At 36.1% G+C, this 19,197-nt stretch overlaps 1 protein-coding gene across 6 annotated transcripts in view; it reads right to left on the reverse strand.

The window, feature by feature from the left end:
* Window positions 1-911: 911 nt before the first annotated feature.
* Window positions 912-19,197, reverse strand: part of RIC1 (RIC1 homolog, RAB6A GEF complex partner 1) — a 45,587-nt gene continuing 27,301 nt past the window's right edge. For 4 of the 6 annotated variants that reach the window (XM_039729690.1, XM_039729691.1, XM_039729689.1 and 1 more), the window contains 19 exons: window positions 19,107-19,195; window positions 18,128-18,272; window positions 17,610-17,658; window positions 16,345-16,497; window positions 15,853-16,056; window positions 14,386-14,424; window positions 14,012-14,122; window positions 13,345-13,434; window positions 12,544-12,704; window positions 11,377-11,515; window positions 10,176-10,292; window positions 8,674-9,402; window positions 8,193-8,351; window positions 7,949-8,082; window positions 6,686-6,972; window positions 5,679-5,873; window positions 3,709-3,898; window positions 3,397-3,585; window positions 912-3,109 (listed from right to left, as the gene is read on the reverse strand). In XM_039729690.1, the coding sequence (XP_039585624.1) occupies window positions 2,824-3,109; window positions 3,397-3,585; window positions 3,709-3,898; window positions 5,679-5,873; window positions 6,686-6,972; window positions 7,949-8,082; window positions 8,193-8,351; window positions 8,674-9,402; window positions 10,176-10,292; window positions 11,377-11,515; window positions 12,544-12,704; window positions 13,345-13,434; window positions 14,012-14,122; window positions 14,386-14,424; window positions 15,853-16,056; window positions 16,345-16,497; window positions 17,610-17,658; window positions 18,128-18,272; window positions 19,107-19,195 (3,466 nt within the window). In that variant the 3' untranslated portion in view covers window positions 912-2,823. Of the gene's footprint in view, window positions 3,110-3,396; window positions 3,586-3,708; window positions 3,925-5,678; window positions 5,874-6,685; window positions 6,973-7,948; window positions 8,083-8,192; window positions 8,352-8,673; window positions 9,403-10,175; window positions 10,293-11,376; window positions 11,516-12,543; window positions 12,705-13,344; window positions 13,435-14,011; window positions 14,123-14,385; window positions 14,425-15,852; window positions 16,057-16,344; window positions 16,498-17,609; window positions 17,659-18,127; window positions 18,273-19,106; window positions 19,196-19,197 lie in introns of those variants that run through there. The other 2 variants (XM_039729692.1, XM_039729694.1) reach the window with 2 other exon arrangements.

Consider the following 19,197-nt stretch of genomic DNA (forward strand, 5'->3'; position numbering starts at 1 on the left):
TTTCCTTCCCAGATTCACTCTTCTGCCTTCTCTCTCACAGTGGTGTAGAAGAACTGGGAATGGTCATTTAAGAGTCATGTCCTGGCATTTCCTCTCTGCTTCGTTCCTCTCCTCACCATTGCCCTGCTCCAGCATGGGGTCCAATCCATGGGATACAGTCTCTCTTAAACTGCTTCAGAGTGGATCCTCCTTTAGCTGGGATGGTCCTTCAGGAAGAGACTGTTCCAGCATGGATCACTGTGGGCCACAGTTCCTGCCAGAAACCTGCTCTTGTGTGGGCTCTTTGGGCTGCAGCTTGCTTCAAGGCTCATCCATCCACCTGCTAAGTGTGAGTCCTCCAAGGCTGCCACTGTGGATATCTGCTCCACCGTGGGTTGCAGGTATACAGCCTGAGCTGCTGAGCAGTAGCACAGCAGGAAGAGGCTAATTAGCAACACTGTTAGTATGTAATTTAATGTGTGAGTTTACTTGCATAGAGCCACAGCCTGTAGGGAATCTCTGTTCCAATCTCTGCCTGGAATACCTCCTCCTGCTCCTCCGTTATGGGCCTGGCTGCCTGCAGGACTCTTCCTCCTTCATCTTCCATAGTATTTTTTACTCTTTGTTAAATACATTACAGAGAGGAGGCACCAGCTTGTGCTGGAACTGGCTCTGTCTGACACAGCCCCCTTGCTACCACACCCTTGCCACCTAAACCCGCTACATCTCTTTTCACAGCAGCAGGTGGATGTAACTTCAAAGATGCACTAACAAAGCAAAGGATTGATTCCTTCATCCTGTAAAAAACAAGCCGCAGGAGTATAAAAAACAATTTCATCAGGTGGTTTCTCTGACAGCTTTGTCTCTCTGTGATAGCCTACCTGAATGGCTCGAAGTCAGAAAGAGTTCTTTTTCACAGGAGTAACTTCAAGTAAAGTTGAATACATTTGTCTTTTAATTACAAGTATAACAGCAGTGAAATCAAAATACAAAATTAGCAAGTAAGATTTGCATAGAGATAATTACTACTAAAGAAGTACAAACTTCTAAAATTTCACAACTAAAAAATTTACCTGCTGAACAACAGTAGCACAGTAGTAAGATATGAATAGTAAGAATGTTAATATATCAGTTAATGTATGTTTTACTTGCACAGATCCAAAACCTGAACAGCAGAACGCTGACCAGGATGGGCTTGGCTTACATCATTACCACAGAACCACAGAAAAATATTAACTTGAAGCACAGTTTTTATTTCTTTTAACATAGATTAAGCAAGTTTATTTATCATAAAAAAAGCTTTAAGTATTATCCCCTTAAAACAATAATGAATTTTGACGTCAGGTCACAACAGGCTTGTAGGTATGACAGACATTATCTGTAACCAGTAGCTACAATGCAGAATAAACTTAATGCTGGGACTCAGACTGAGTTTCTTTCCTCTAACTTCAGTCTCAAGTTTCAACTCTTAAAATGAAGTTCAAGTTGCATTCATTAATAGCTCCAGCTTTCCACGTAATACTCACAATTATTGCACTTGTACTGGTTGTATTGGCTTAGTAAAGCCATTCTAAAGCAACAGTTTAATATCTGTACATTTTAAAGCACTTGATCTTATCTACAAAGGAAATAAAGATGATGAAACCACAATTAATTTAAAACTTGTGAATAGTTTTAATTACAGAATTTAAATGGATGTGCATTTAGCTACTACACTAGAAAAGCAACAGATGCTGTAACTACCCTATGATATCTAGTTTGGTCCATGTCAGTAATCAAGTGATGTTATAAAAAATAAACTAGTTTATCGTGTATAAAATAAGTAATGTTGCATTTTTGTTCAGATTGCACAGTACAAACAAGCTAATAACTAAATTAATACTGTTACAGGTAGTTATTACATAGGGACAGCAGCTAGAAAAAATAAGTACCTCAAAGCAACAGACTTCTGCAGCCAGGTTTTCATAACATTGTATGAAAGTTAAATATGTCTTAGTTAGAAGTATGCATATTATAAAATGTTTGAAAAATGTTTAAGTATGAGCTGTTAAACTAGTTTTCCATAGCAAGAGTATATGATGATTATTTACATTTTAAAAATCCACTTATCAGAAAAGAATTTACAATGAAATAAATAACCTTCAGCAGTCCCTTAACCCAACTACAACATCTGTTAAGTGGCAGTAAAAAACAGGTAAGCCACCTTGTGTCAGTGTTAGGTCAGTAAAGTATGCCTCATCCAGAAAGAAGTGCAACTCTGCTTTAGCTTTACTATTCATCCAGAAACATGCAAATACACATAGGTACCTCCAAATATGGTACAGTCTTGAGTATTTGTACAAGATTATTCACAAAAACATACAATATATTTTACAGTCCTTTAATACAAAATATCGGTATCAAACCAATCCGAACTGCATTGATCAGATATTTATTAGGCAGGCAAGCTGCAAAGAAAACAGTTTTTATATTTAATCCCCTCTTCGCCTTTTAAACTGAAGCAAGATATAAGTAGTTTCTTCGGAACATGTTGGTGATGTAAAGGTACTGACAAACATTGGCTGAATCTGCCTCCACGTGTGTTCACTCTCCAACACTATTTAAAGTATCAAAATGTAAAGCTGCAGTCTGGCCATTGCATCAAAAAAGAGTCATGCTTCCTTTTGAAATTATTAGATGAAACTGGTAATTAGTTATCCCCACTAAAAATTTCAAAGATTGAAATATTAAAAAACAAAAGAAACAAAATTAAAAAAAGAGTTGAAATCCAAAACACAGAAGCAGATCTAAAAGCTGGTTTGCTTCCTTTCACACCTGAACAAATGGAAGTTGTACACCTTCCATTTAAGACACAACACAGTCATAACTGCCTTCTTGGAATGAATCCTCATCCTCTGTCTTAGCCTTGTCCTCTTCATGTCTGCTTGCACTGCTGCTGCCAGCATCACTCTGAGGATTAGTGCCATGGCTAGATGAAGTCCTGCTTTCCTCAGCTCTTGGGTTCACTTGTTCAGGAACCTTAGAAGGATTCACTGGCTGAAATGCTTCTGGTTGTACTTGCTCTTCTACTATTTCATTTAGTTTCTGGATCTGTGGTTTGATGATACTTAGAAATGGCTTGTACCCAGGGCTAGGAAGAGAATGGGATGGATTAAAATTAATACTTCTGTTATGTGCCTGAAAAGCAGAAATGTTTATAAATAAGGAGAAAAAGGCAACCCTGATCAAACGAATTGGAAAACTGGTTGCTCTGGGTTCGTTTCAGTTTGGTTTGTGTTTTGGGGTTTTTTTCCCAGTCTGATTACAACTCTCTGAAGTGAGGTTGCAGCCAAGGCTAAGGTAATTACTCAAAGCTGCTTTTTATGTAACAAAATATCTATGGCTCAAATGAAAATGAAGGTAGAAAGTAACACTCACCAATCCGTAGAAGCCCACTTGTCAACAGCATCTAGGCCAGTCTTGATGTTCTGACAGATTTCTCCATCAGTATCAGAGGACTGCATGATACTAAAAACCTGGTTGATAACTGAAGATTCTCTGAGAATAAGGCCTATGACAACACACCAATCCAGACATCCTGCTTCCATGAAGATATGTAGCAAATATCTATATGGAAAGAAAGGCTGTTTATTTTTCTACTCCCAAGACAAAAATTGCAGTGTGATAGTGTAGATTGTTTCTTTCTCCAAATGCTGCATGCCAGCAATTCTCAAAGGTGTCATTACTTACCGCAGCTGCACCTGTGACTTGTGCGGCCCTTTACTGGCCAGCTCTAGAGACAGCTGCTCAAGCTCTGACTGAGTTAAACTTAGACTGGAAAAGTTTTCATCCACCATGGTCCAGTCTCCATCCACCATAGAACTTGTTTCAGTCAGGTCTGTTGCTGAACCAATGCTGCATTCGTCACCTATCAAAAACACTCAGAAACATAAGGGAAAAAAGAAACTACTTACTTTAGTAAGACTCAGAATTTCTGAACTACTTCCTAAAAAAACTGACAAACAGTAATGCTTTACGGTTCATCACAGTTACTTCAGGGATATTGTCCATCCCGCTTCAGCATTCTTCTTGTCACGCTGGATGGTAGAACTAATGTTGCAGGAATGCAATAGTTTTTCTATCCAGTAAAAATAATTCAGAAGAATTATTATCAGTAAGGCATCCTAGGTATGTGTTGGCAATTGTCATAAAAGCACCAGTACAGCACCTTGCATACTATAGTCCTAGAATTAAGCCTAGGAAGGGTTAAGTCTGTCTAAAATTCTACTTATTTAACTTTAAATTTTGTTAAAATGAAGTTTCAATATAAAATTATTTTCTTCACACAAAACCATGAGGGTTTTGAATGCTTTTTAATGTAAATGTTTACCAGCACAAATTACAAAAAGAAGTATTTCCAGTAAAAACATGAAGAGCACATGCAGTAACAGAATTTTCAAAGGAACAGTAACAATAAAGCAAAAACCCTTACAGTGGTGAGTCACGAAGGCACCTACTCTTGAGAACTATTTCCATATTAAAGCAGATGCATATTTTCTTGGAAAATGTTTAGGGAGTCAGAAAGTTACCTTATTATCTTCTTGCCAATAAATACCAGTGCTGGATTAGTAACTTGTGAAATTTTTATTAGAATTCAGCTTGCAATGTTTTGAAGGCTATTAATTTAGTTTCTTTAGAAATAAACTGCTTCAAAATGCATAGCAAAGTCCATTGAACTCAAAGGTCTTCATCCAGCTCAGAAAAAAAACCCCACATATACTTGTTTAAAGAAGGAGCAGTAGTGGCAGGCAGCAATAAAATCAGTGCAATGAAAAGAGATACCTATTCTCTTGCAGTCTCCAGATTTAAAAAAACAAGAGAAACAGGAGTGAAAATAAAATGAGACTGTGCTTAAGCAGACAGAGAGGATCTCCTAATGCTCTGAATCTCACAGAAGACTCTACAGTTGTAAAAATTAAGAAATTGTAGCATACACTAGGTACTTAGATCTTTGCCCTAATGGAGTGGAAATCACATTATTTAGATATTGTTGAAAACGTTGCTCTATGCTCAAGGACAAGAGGAAGTATACAAAATTTTTAAAAGTCTAGAATGGTCTGACAAACTTTTCCCATCTCCTTCCGTGTTCAGAAAAAATACATACAAAGTACAATTTCTCTTTCTATTTTAGTAAGTTCATCATACATTGCAGCTTTCAAAAAGCAATTTACATAAAGCCATAAGAAAAAAAAAACCCCAGCTATATGGATCTCTAATTTCCTCAACTTCCTCATTAAGTAATATATCTAGTATCATTCCTAAGAAACCCAAAAGTACAAAGTTCATGCAATTAGAGCTGTTCCAACCTCTGCAAGAGGCTAATCTATGCAAGAGACAAAGAAACAAAAAGCCACAACATAGCACACTCTTCCTATCCAGACTGAAAAAATAGTGAACTTCCAAGTTATCACCACAGATAGAAACTCCAGCAAATATCTATTTCATATTCAAATTAATGTACTTAGAGATGTACAACATGGGCTTTACCTTTCTGTTGTAAAAAATTCAGTTCCCATTTCAGTAAGTCCTTTTTTTTCCCTGAATTTTTCTCATCAGTAGTTGATATTGTTGCAACAATACAGCAGTGACACACAAGTATCAAAATATAAGCACACACTTCACATTCTTCCAATGAGCAGATAGAAGGAAGAGTGACTAACCTTTACTTAGCAAAGGAGAAAGGAATGCATCTTGCATGTGTGGTCCATGGGATGAAACAGTGTCAATCTCTCTCTGAGAAGAGCTGATAGTACCAAGCCAGCTGCGACTGCGAGGTGTGTTTGAAATCCCTGTGTCCATTTCCATGTTCACAAAAGTGTCTGTAGACTGAGATTTTAGTAGTTGCTCCCCCACAGCTAAAAAAATCAAAACACACCATAGACAAATCATGTAAGTATCCAGGAGGAAATTTAGACAGTTCTCTCCAGGCATTTCAGAAAGCTAAAACTTGCATCTAAGTCAATATTCAGTGGACCAGTGAAATGCAAAGGAATGCAGCAAGTTTAGGCATTTCAGGAATTTCTGAGCAGCTTTTTATGAGAGCACTGGCATAAAAGAAGTATGATGTAATAAAGTGTTAGCATCAACAGAAGTAAATAATGATGCTGCTACTAAAAAGAGGAAGATTTGGCAGCAATGTTGACCTTGCCATAATGGAGATAAGGCAGTAAACGTCAACTTTGCTGTTAAGGAGGTAAGGTAGTGAACTAAGAGATCAGTAACAATAAGGAGGTTTACGGAAGTCTTTAAAGTTCTTATCATCTAACAATGTAAATTTAAAAATTAAATAGTAATGTTCTTAAAGTTTGAAAAAGTTAATCAAAGCTCATCTAGAGACTACAAAAAAATATTGATTTTAGTGATTTTCTGCAGCAGAATTTACACTGAAGCAATTTCCATGTTGAGTTCAACATCTACACTGATATCCAATTCAGTACACCTTAGAAAGCAGGAGATTTCAACAGAAAAGGTAATCACACAAGAGATACTGTCTATGTGAAACAGAATCTCTTCAAAAACACTCTGTGTGATAAAGCTGTGCAGGTGGCAAGCCTTAGCCTGTTTTTATCTTGGCTAAACAGAGACAGAACAGACTGAGATTCACAGGTGTAGCATTGCAGGAAGGAAATCTGAGTTTGAAATCTATCAAACTCAGATGTTACTGTACCTGTCTTGTACTTTCCATTCTTGAAAGGTGAATTAATGGATGAAGCTGGTATAACTGGAAATGGCCAGAGGAAATCCTTGTGTAGCTTTTTCAAAGCACACACAAAATCCTCCACACGGGCAGCTCTAGCACGCTCCTTGCACAACCAGCCGATCAGCTCAAAGCCCAACTGCGCAGCAAAGCAGCCAAGGTCTTTCAGCTTGATTTCCTCCAGCAGACGCCGAGCATGTCGCCAGAGCATCATGTCAATGTACATGTTCTCTGCACAGTCACTGTCTTTACTCCACCTACACACACAGCACAGAACAGCCACAGAAAGCTGAGTCACAAAGGTCACAACTGCAGAACATCGAGTCACCAGAGTAGTAAAAGGGGAGCTTTGCGTATAACAGCAGAAGCAGTTTCCCTAATTCCTTGCTGTTTATGTTCTCTAAAAGATCCAACTGCTTCAACAGGTAGGTGAAATAAAGGATTTAAGTTACCACAGCAGCAGTTTTTATAGAGCATTAAACTATTAGCAATGCACAAAAAAGTAAAGTAGGAGAGAAAAAAGGCATATGACATTGCAAAGTTTAGAGAAGTAGTCAAGTATTGGCCTACAACCCTTCCTTTCAAAACCTTTAAGACAGTACTCTCTATTAAAAATTACTAATTCAGAATTGATACTAGGATGGTTTTAGAAATCAGGATGGGGAAAAACACCAAAGCAAAAATAATAATGAATTTCAGTTCAATACTACTTCTGATCTGTAATATCTATCAATATCAAGTCAGTATACAGCAGCTTTAAAGGGGTTCACCCCAAGGCAAAGAAGGTTCTATTTGTAGCTTGGAAACACAGTGCCAGATCAAGATGTGCACAGTAGCAGAGCAGTACACTGTGATGCTGCAAACTGTGAGCTGCTCAAAATGTATTCTTTAGCAAAACAGGTCCTTTAAATATAAGGCACGTGGTCTCACTAGCTACTTAAATTGCTACACACGTAATGTGTACCACATCCAGTGGTTTCAGTCTTTTGATCAGCAATATCTATGTAAGTATGCCTGTGCATACTTACAAACACATACATGTATTTACATGTGTGAGAATATATTTTCCCAAAAATGTCATGAGACACAGACAGTACAAAAGTTGTGAAATTATAAATGCAAAATATGTAGAAGGAGATTATGGCAAACCTATAATATAATTTATTTCTATAACTTAAATTGGTAAGAAAGTCAGTCCTCTACCTAATAAAATGGGGAAGGAAAGGATGTTACCTTTTTCCAGATGGGCCAGAGGGCATACTCAGTGTTTTTGTCAGATTAAATTTGCTATGGAGATTCTCAGCTGATTGGGATAAACTAATGCTGCGATGCCTGAAGAATTCAAAACCACCACTTGAACTAGGTTCCTAAAAGCAAGAAAACCAAAACATACACTCAAAGGACCAAGCATGATATACAACATGAAGATTAATCAAACAAGGCTTGATGCATAGTATTTACTTTTCTCATCACAAACCTGAGTTGTTGGTGTAGGTGGGGGTGTTTCTGTTTCTCCAGAGCCAATGGCTTTAAGAAATCTAATCATATGACGACAGAGATCCCACTTTCCCTGCTCTAAGGCAGTATTAAATAGGAGAGTAGCGTGTTGTCTGCTAACTGCTGGAACTTCCATATTCTGCAAGCAACAAAGCACAATTAAGTGATTTACTTTTACTAAGCATCAGAAGTTCTACTAAGTCAAGCCACACTGCTTCACATTGGGTATACCAAAGACTAAAACCAGTAAATTTCATGCTATAATTTTCCCATTTAAAACAGTAAACTAACTACTTACACTGCATGATCTTACCACCCTTCATAACTGGACATAATATCAAGAGAGAAAACTGTTAAGTTAAAGATCTGTTGAACATGCACAACTTTGATATGACCTTATTTTTAAAATACTGCAATATTAGTAAATATCAGTACTCTTGCAACAGATCTGGTGCCATTACCTGTAGGATAATAAGGTAAGAGGCAGCTGTGTCCAAGTCCTGGGCCATTAAGCACTCTTCAAATAAGTCCTTTGGGTTTCCAACAGCAGCAAAAAGGTAATTCCACAGGGCATATTCTGTCTTCCTAGCACAATGAACAACTGTCTGCAGGAAGAGGGGGAATTCTGTAATGAACTTCGCCACAGTGGGAAGGAGAGGGTCGGGAATAGGTTCCCGCGAGGTAGCTTCTTCTTCCAGCACTTCATGAAGCATCAGTTCTAGTACATGAGGAAAGTATGGTAATGTGGCACAGGAGTGGGCCAAAAGCAAGGCTTGTTCACCGAGGTTCCTAACCAAGAGCTGGCGTAAAATGTGATGGAGGTAGATCTGAGAGGTTCTCTCAACAATGGAGAAAGGAAAGAGAACCTCTAAGTGTTCTCTAGCACTGGTTTGAGTGTATAAACAGTCATAGAGCACAGTGTCATTAACAGCACCAAGAACCAAGGCATCTTCAAACAAAACAGCCAATGGGTATATGTTGATGTGGAAAGGCAGCATGATCCGTCTTGACAGAAAGGAATGCGGTTTTCGATGATCTCTGGGAAACAGGGGAAGCCAGACTTTCATACCTGCCCCACCACAGCTGAGCCACAGAGCCTCCAGTAAGTGGCGTTTCTGTTTGTTAATCCTGCAAGTAGTCCATACATTTTCAACAGACTGGGCTAGGACAACTGGAGCACAAAAAGGCAGCTATTTAAAATTAAAAATAAAAATTAAAAAAAAATCAGTATCCATTATTCATTTTTATCCTATTCACAAGAACTCTATTTTTCAGCAAAGAACTACTGTCTTCAAATGTGTAATTCTTCTAACAAAGAGAAACAAATTTGCTTCTCTCTTATCAGCATCCTAGCATGTGATAAAAAATGACTTAATACTTATATTAACTCAAGACATTTCTTTCTTTTTTTAACCTCCTTAATACTTAGTCAGGAAGCAGAGAGATAAGAATAAAGGTGAAAAATAAAAACTGCTCTCTGCTTCTTCAGTTAGCCTCCACGTCCAACCTAGAACTGACAAATTTTTATCTGAATTTTGCAAATCATTCTCTCCCAATGTGCTTGTTTCACAGAGAACTGGTTTTCATCAGCTCAGAAGAATTCAAAGGTCAGTAATTGATTTCTATTGTTGTTATTGCCAAGAACTTTGCAAATGTACTCTACAAAAAATGATAATGCTCCATAAACATACAAATCAGTTCTTGGCAGACTAGAGATTTTCTGTTATTGGTGCTTGCAAAATTTTGGGCAGTATCTTTACTCTTAAAGCTTGTCTATTTCATTTCAATATAACTAGCAAACATGAGCAAATGCTAATATACTTCCAGCCAACAATTCTGTAAGCATAGATACTGTCATTCTTATAGTCTTATTTTCTTTATGTCTGGACCATTCTCTCGCACAGCTTCTTCCATCACTGACATCTTTGAAGCCGTATACAATACTCCACATATATTTACTCACATGCTTTTTTTGATTAGGATTATTATCTTTATCTCGTATCTGGGGTCCAGATCGATCCCTTTGCAACATGATAAGTTGTCCTGCTAAGTTAAGCATAATACTTTCAGCTTCACAAGCCTAAGGACAGAAAGAATATTACGCAAATTATTTAAGCTTTTTTAATTATAATTTTACTCATAGCCACATTAAAAACCCAGAAAAAATCTAAATTAAATGTGACACTTTACAGAGATAACTAACAAATGAATTCAATATAGAAGGGCTCAGAAAAATCAAGAACCAGTTCTTGCGCAGAGGAGTAAATACGGGAAGGTTTCTTATTCACTAAACTCATTCCATGTGTTTAACATGGACTTTTTCCAACCATGTGTCTCAAAATGGGCAATCCACCAGTATTCTAAGAAAAATAAAGCTCTGTGTTCTTATCAGTATCATCACAGTATGATTGCCAGTATCTGACTGCAAAGACTAATACTGGTACACAACCCAAGAGCTGAGCCAAAAAGAGCTGAGTCACACTTGTACAGCATCTTAAACTTTTATTTAGCTGCAGTTAGAGAAAAATTGTTACAGTAAGATGTGTCAAGAAAGCAAAGTATTCTGCTCAGTTAAGCCTCCGTTTTTGTTTACAACAAGTTTGTTTACATCCAAGTTCTCTTTACATGTGCTTTCAGTGCCCTGACAAAATTCTGAAGTTAAGACAGGGACCTTCACATCTTATGTCATTGTTTGGCTGTTGCAGAATTGACAGAGAATGCCTTATAAGATCATAGGCCATCTTTTCATTTTTTCTATTTATTCTTTGAGTAATGGACATGTTGTTGCAAGAAAGGTAATTCCTAATGCCATGGATTGCTCTGGGTTTTGACTTTTAATACACAATACAGTATCTCACGATATTGTAGAGCAACACACCCTTGACAGAGTTAAACTTAATTTATTTACCAAGACTTGTTCTCAAACTTTGCAAGTTAAGAAGAGAAGGTATGAAATAAAATCTTACTCTTACTTCTCTATCCACCCTCTCAGACCCAATTCCCATACAAAATGTCTATATAATAGACATCAGAAAAAAACTACATTTTGGATTTTACCAAATAGAAGAGTCACTGATTTGTGACTGATTTATCAGCCAGCTAACCTTTAAGGAGTAAGCTAACAAATTCAGGCACAAATTTTGCCAGATTTTGAGATCTGTTACCTGCTGAGGCATCTTCAAGGTGATGCCAGTCTCTGTTCTCACTGATGTCAATGTAACAGACACTACAAGAAAAGGATGAGGAATGTACCGAGACATGGACACTTCTTGAAGAATTTGGATACTGGCAGTAGGATTAAGACTGAAAGGAAAATGACTACATTTAGAAATTTTACAACAGTACGTAACATGAGATAACTACTTACTTGAAGTAAACCTAACAAAAATAAGCAACTTACCCTTCACAAACAATTTACTCTGTGGAACAAATGACATTCCTTTAATCAAGAATCAGTAGAAATGCCCACATATCTACTCTATATAAAGTTACCAAACAAATCTAAACTGGGTTACTGATCTCAATACTTTGGGAAATACAGCTATGCATGGGTAGAAGACAATATCAGATACTTCCAAATATGACTCTAGTGACCCTTCAATAAGTCAGTTTCCAGGTTTGGATTCTGTTGGGAGCTTTTCTTAAAAACATTGAAAATATTTTTCTCTGAAGTTCATCAACAACTTGCTTTTTTCTAACACAAAAAGGTCCCTTCTTGCTAAAAAGAAGATACCATAACTGTAAGAAAAATCACCTACATAGGCACTTTAACCAACCCCGCACCCCCACCCCAGTCCCTGTATCTTCATCTCCTCCTTAGATTCACTAATCTTAACTGTCTGAAAGCACGTGGCATATTTTATTTTGCTGCTTCTTTTGCACTAAAACAATTCCTCAACACCCCACCAAGATCAAATCTTTTCTCTCTTCATCTTTGCAAGCTGGCTGCCACCTTCCGTTCACTAATTATTGCTTCTAATGTTAGAAACACATTTTTATTTTAAAATATTCAAATACATAGGTGTGTTTTAGTCCCTTTTTGTCCTATTTGGATTCAGTTTTCAAATTCCTATCATTTAGAACATGTTTGTTCAGACAGCTGGAAATGTGCACACATCAGGCACTACCTACCTCTACCTTGCATGTGCCTATCAGCATGCATGCAAGTGAGAACACTCATGAACTTGTGCGTAGAGATAACATCGCTCCGTACTTTAAAAATCTGACTCCACCAGCTTTCAAACACCTTAGTATTATTGTAGGAATTTACTCAGACTGAGAGCAGATCTACAGGTACCTTACTGCAAAAGCATTCAAATAGTGACACTCACCCCTCAGACCTTCTCTCAATACTGTAAAGGCAAATGGAACAATCTGCTCTGAACAATATCACAATGTCCCGGAAGACACTCAGTAGTAACGTGTTTGCTTGCACTTTGGTGATGTGAGCAAACGCGTTGTCAAGGTTAGACGTTCGCAGGTAGATTCTCAGCTGCAATGAAAAGGAGTAATTTTAATACACGTTCTGTTTACCAACAAGCTAATAGCAACTGCACTTCTGGTTATTTTCTTTATTGTGGAATGGCTGTCAAGAATTTCTACCAAGACACACTACTGAGTTATTGTTTCATCAAGTATTTTATCCATTGCATTTTATTATTATAGCTGAAGCAGTTGAAGCACAGTACAGCCAAATCTGCAGTATTGTAAAACAATCATAAGGAATTTTATTCACCAGTTTTAAAAAGAAAAGAGGAAGTAAATCTCCTCTGGCCATACATATTGTTTAAAAGCTTGCAAAATTGTCCCAAAACACTGTCAACAGGTATCTCAGAACACACTTCATGCTAACATGCAAAAATATCACAAAATTTTCAGAACAATGAGTAGATTCTGTAGGCAGCAGAAAACAGTTTTTAATAACAACAAGAATTTTCTGCAAAATATTACTTATATACTAATATATAAAGTCTGAATATATTAATATATAAACTCTGAATATAATCAAAAGCCACCAAAGTTTATAGTGTATGAACACGTATACAACAATGAATTTCATGCTTATAATATTACTGTCATACAGACTAGACATTCTAATCACTATACGTTTACTTTGAAGAAAAGTATCTCACCTCTTCCTGGTGATCATTTAAATTATAACATGCAAGAACAATGAAGTCATTCCACCATGCTAAGCCACCTGTTACCATCATAGTTTGCTCCTGAAGAGAAGAAAGCAAGATGATGACATATATATTTTTATATACGTACAACACAGATATGTACATTATATGGGTAATTTCTTAAAGCCATGCATGATCTCTAAGTTTAATGGATAGTGGCAAGACTATTTATAAGAAGTTTTTTAATGTTTAAAATAACGGAAGTACTAAAGAGTAGTATGTGAAGGGCAAACCTCATTCTACAAAATACAGTTCCACAGTTCTCTATGCTACTGGCATCCCTGGACTCTCTCAAATGTGTTTCTAGACAGAATTTACAAGCTTTACATCCAAAGCTACATCACATGAACTCTCAGATAAGAAAAATGGAATTGTCTGACTATACGCACTCAAAATTGGAATGCTCTGCTAATATTCAGACACAAATTAGTGTATCAAAACCACAAGATTTGTGTTTCAGACACTTTATGAGAAACGTGTATACCAGCATTCCTAATCCCAAGTGTGTCTACAGGCTGTTTACTTGAAAATTATACTCTTTAATTTTCTCCAAGTGTTACATCCCAACAAATAAAATCTTCCCTGTGCACCAGAATAAATTTCCACAACCTCTCACCTGGGTAATGTTTCCAAACAGCTTCCATTTTTTGGTAAGTAAAGAATAATGTGCAAAACCAAACTTGCCAACAACAGCTACATTCTGTCCAAGCTTGTCAATAGCTGAAAACTGTAAAAAAGAAATAAAAGCTACCAGAACCTCAGAAGGGAACTTATTTAAACTATATATCGTATCCAAATATGGCGCCACAAGGCAATAACATCAGACTCAAAATGTGTAAAGTATCTTCATGATTCATACTTTACTAACACGGTTTTCTTTCTATAATGTAAAATAATTATTTCATTTTCAGAGTTCAGCCAATCCTAATGGACAATTACAACCCTCCAATCTTTTTAAATAACCATGAACATATTCTTAAAATAACTCACCCTTATAGGCCAGTTGCTCTCTAGATATGTACTATGAATCTAAAAAAAAAAGAGAGAAAACCAAAACCACATGACTATACCAACTACCATTAAAGTATCAATTAATTGTAACATCCTACAGGAATTTGGACAATGTCAGCGGTTTTTTTCCAAACACTATCATAAAGGTATTTAATGTTGGAAATTTGTTTTTAAATACTATTATTGCCCACACACCAAAGGTTATTGATGCCTAAATGTTACCCTGTTTCGAATACACAAAATACTGAAACACATTAACAAGATACACTAACTAATACTATATTACAGATTAATAGTCACAATTTGCTCATCTCTCCTCCCAGCTACTTCCCTCTATAAAAGAATCTTTCAAAGGAACTTAAAGGTTTTGATAAATACAGTCTTCAGACAGGACTTTCAGTATAGGGATGAAATTTCTAATCCTGTCACAAATATACACCAGCATATCCAAAAGCCTTCTTATGAGAGAACTTTACTGGAATATGTCGGATCAAATCCCAATTCTGCATTCTTCATGTCACATGGGATGATACAAACCCAGCTTAGAACTCCATTCTCTGATCTGACACAAGGCAGGTAGGTACTGTTGAGACCCAGCCACTGTCCTTTTTCATGGATATGTTGCTCTGCACAGTAATTCTAATTGTTTCAGCTTTACTTTTACCACAGAACAAAGATATCTCCTTCCTACGCCAGTTTTAGAAGACAGAAGAGCTACCTGGCCAGCTAAAGGGAAATTCAAAAGTATCTAGAACCTGTCTGATATGCTTAGAGTAAAATACTTTTTAACACTACTGATTCATGTGCTATGTGAAGAACAAAATATTGGGGACCTTTCAGAAATCTCTGTTTATAAAGTGTCACCAATTCAAGCATCAAAGAATACACATTAGAATTACAGATTAAAAGATATTTATCTTTTTATTCATATTACAGGGAAAATAGAAGTCCCATTACTACCCTGGAAAAAATTTCCTCTTTGAAAGCCTGATATTGTAAAGTTCTAGTTACATGCTTAAATAGAAGCCATTTTTAATGCTTGAAAATACAGCTGGAGTCTGAAGGCTATGTTCATCAGCTGAATATGTCTTAAAGCATCTTGCATAAATAAGAAAACAAACACCTAAATCACTTCTTGCATGTTTCTTATTCTCTCTTTTAAAGCACAGGAAAGTAATTAACTACTCCTTCCTGAAGTCATAAGACCTTTAAGACTGTTTATTGGCTAGGAGGCAAACTCATAGCCTCCTAGGCTGATAGGGCCAATATTGCTTTTCCTTTTGTCAATGAGAAAAATCTGTACCATGGCAAACCCCCAAACGGGGCTAAAAAGGCAATGATCTCATACCAGAGTGAAAAGGCAGAGAGTGAGGAGATCAGCTGCATATTCTACTCCTACAAACTCTTGCAAGCACAAAGTACATATGGGCAAAAAGGATCAATTACCTGTACAACATGCCAATGCCGGTGTCCTAGTAAAGTGCTTAAACCCTGAGAATCTAAACTGCCATCTGAAAATGGGCCTCTTTCCCTGCTGTGGTTATGTTCAGAGTGTGCCAAAGCATTTCTGGGACTCTGAGTCTGTGCTGCATCTCCACAGTTCAAATATAAGCGATCTTCTCCTTGAAGGAGGACTTGCTCCTGGTTACTCTGTATTAAAACCAAACCAAACCAAAATAAAAGAAAAAAAGCAACTTTGAATTCCACATACATAAGACAAAGGAAAACACATGATCAATATATTAAGAAATTCTAAGTAAACAATATGACATATTGCATAGCAATATTTTCACAGTATCATTTTAAAGGCTCTATGACAAAAAAGAAAAACAACCCTAATGGCAGAACAGACTTAAAAACTGAGAGAACAACTCAGAGGTCACCTAAAACTGGAAGTATGATCTAAAACAAGGATATATTTATCAACAAAAAACATACCATACAAGGATTAACAGTGAGTGCACTCTTGATGAACTGAAATTGCAGAATACCAAACTGTTGAGCTTCATTATTTGCATTTCTTTCAGGTTTCATGTTTGAAGAAGAACTCCCATCAATAACCCAGAGATGATACCCTTCTGATCCCCAGGTCTGAAGGTAAAAGAATAACAACAATAAAATCCCCAGCCCAACACTACATACATATATATGTTCTCATAAAACAAGAACTACAGAAACTTATTTTAACTTATCTTATGATATACATGAGCCTAGAAAAAATCCACACATTTTGTTGTTCTAAACCGTATAATTATAGAAATCAAACAGTAAAATTCACAAGGTACTGTAAGAATCTAGCTTGAATTTTTTCCTGTCTTGTGTAAAAAAAAATAAATTATTAAATGAAGTGTAACTGTGCAAAGACACCCACATAAGTAACGAAGACTGTTTGGTTCACAGCTTAGGGCAACAAACAAAAAGTCCACAGAGCCAGGTATGAAACAATCCTGATTTCCAAAACTACACTGGCTCATCAGATTCAATTATATCAGAATTTCAATTTTTTAAGATTTTTAAGAGGTACATTTAAAAAGTACCATCACTGCACACATGTACCTCCACCTGGGATGCATGCTTACAGTTGTCAATCTTCATAGCAACTATGTCATGATGAATAAACCAAACTGTTTTAGAAATACTGCACAAAATTCACCATGGTTTGTATGAGGCCTTGTAGAATGTGCTTGAAATTTGTTCTAATTTAAAATTTACTCTAATTTATTCTATTTCTTTATTGATTTTGCAGACTAGCAGGATTGGAATTAATGTTAACTAGTTTGTATTAAAAAACCAGCAGTTAAGTTTCTCTGGAATTTATAATCTGAATAAAGTTACTTTAACTGTCAAAAGCCAGCTAGTAATTTTAGAGAAATAACGGAGTTTACAATTAATGTTGATCTGTGTCTCTCTGCACTGTGAAATATAGCAACAGATAAAAAACCAAAATTAAAAAAAAAAGCGGAAGTGTTCATTCTTACTATTAAAAGCAAAGGCAAGAAAACGCATGTCATGCATACTCCATGAAAAATAATTAATCAGTTGTTCTTTTGTTCTTCAATAGAACATTGTAGTAAAGGCATCTTACTATGAAAACTAATTAGGCAAAAGCAAGACAGTTTGATTTTTTTGAAAATATGTTATACTAAAAACAATTTAAAACATTAAGAATCATCCTATTACAGTATTTTTACATTAATATTTACCATGGAACGGATTTTTAGAGGGTCCTTTTTGGCACCATCAGATTGATACCTTAAAAACAGAACAGAACAAGTTTGAGTTTGCAAATGACTTCATCAGAATAATAAATTAAATTCCTGTCTTTGTATTTTCATATGGTTCTATACTGAATCTCATCTGAAATGGTACAGCCTGTTTGATTCATAACACTACAAAAAAGGCAATGCAACTGTCATATGTCTAGAACAAACTATCTGAAATACAGGCACTGAGGGAGTTTTAACATTTGCTTGCTCAAGCTTGCTACTAGGGCAATTATCTTTAACAGACAAAAAGACCACTACAAAATGAAAATAATACATTTTTCGTTATATTATCCTCTCCTAAATATTTGCCAAGACATCTTAATATCTAAGATATCATAAAGGAAAAAGAGATTTTTTAAAAGCTAATTCAGTGAATTAATTTCTAATTAGAAGCTTTCAATTATGAAAACAAAGACTTCTAATAAACTCTTTACAATGTCATTAAAAATACTCACGCAAAGTCACCGCCTAAAGTACAGATAAGCTGAGCACCAAAAACACTCCATAGGGACAAACCTCCACATTCCCAGGTCACCATCACAACACAGCTATCAGGTGACCACCTGATTAGTTTAACGGGCCCTGTTTTATTCCAAATATCTGTTTAAAAGTAGACAAAAAAAGTAAGCGAAAACAGTGGAAGTCCTTCAACTGGTTTACTGTAAAAGTATAAACAAAAATATATGGAAGTAAATATCTGATTTTTCAATTAACTGGTGCATTTATCAAACTGACCATCTCAAAATGAATAAGTAGCAAACAAAAAATGGTTTCTTTCCAATGCATGCTTGGTTTCTTAAGAAACTAAGAATACAGGAAAACATGCCAGAAATACACTGCTATAAGACAACCACAGAACCACAATTCTAATAAAATATTTTTTTCAGATGACAGAGGCACTTAAAACAAATGTAGAACTTATTTATAGATTTGTTTTTTACCTGAAAGCCATAGACACACATATTTTCAGCTGAGGATGCAATTTACTCACTTAGTATGTTCCTTACTCTCAAGCACAGAATACTATATGAAAAAATACACTGCAGTGCAGGAAGGATGCTGCATTACTCAGGATTTTTTCTGCACCCTGTATATCAGTTGCTTCAAATTAATTCACTATCAGTTTGGCAATAACCTCTAATTTCCTGAGGTAATTGAAAATTAATTTCAAGACTAAGAATTAGTTTAAAAACCCCACAAAAACACAAACCATGCACCCAAACCCTCGCATAAAAAACACATCCAAAAGTTAATTAAAAAGCAAGCAGCTAAAAGTGCAAAGACACAAGAGTTAATTACTACAAACAGACAGGAGTAAATACTATTCACATCAGTGATTATGCAAACAAATAAACAGAGGTTAACTAGCCAATGATAAAAAATATAGTATGCCCTAAAAGCAGCTGGCAAATTCTAGCAATAAAAGTAGCTCACCAGGATATTGTTTTGGTGTCAGTTCCAATTTATGAGAAAACTGCATGGCGCCAGTGGTGGTATCTATTGTATAAACCTGCACAGAGCCACT

The sequence above is a fragment of the Passer montanus genome, unplaced genomic scaffold, assembly GCF_014805655.1.
Source record: "Passer montanus isolate IOZ18808 unplaced genomic scaffold, ASM1480565v1 scaffold7, whole genome shotgun sequence".
In the NCBI taxonomy this organism is placed as follows: domain Eukaryota; kingdom Metazoa; phylum Chordata; class Aves; order Passeriformes; family Passeridae; genus Passer; species Passer montanus.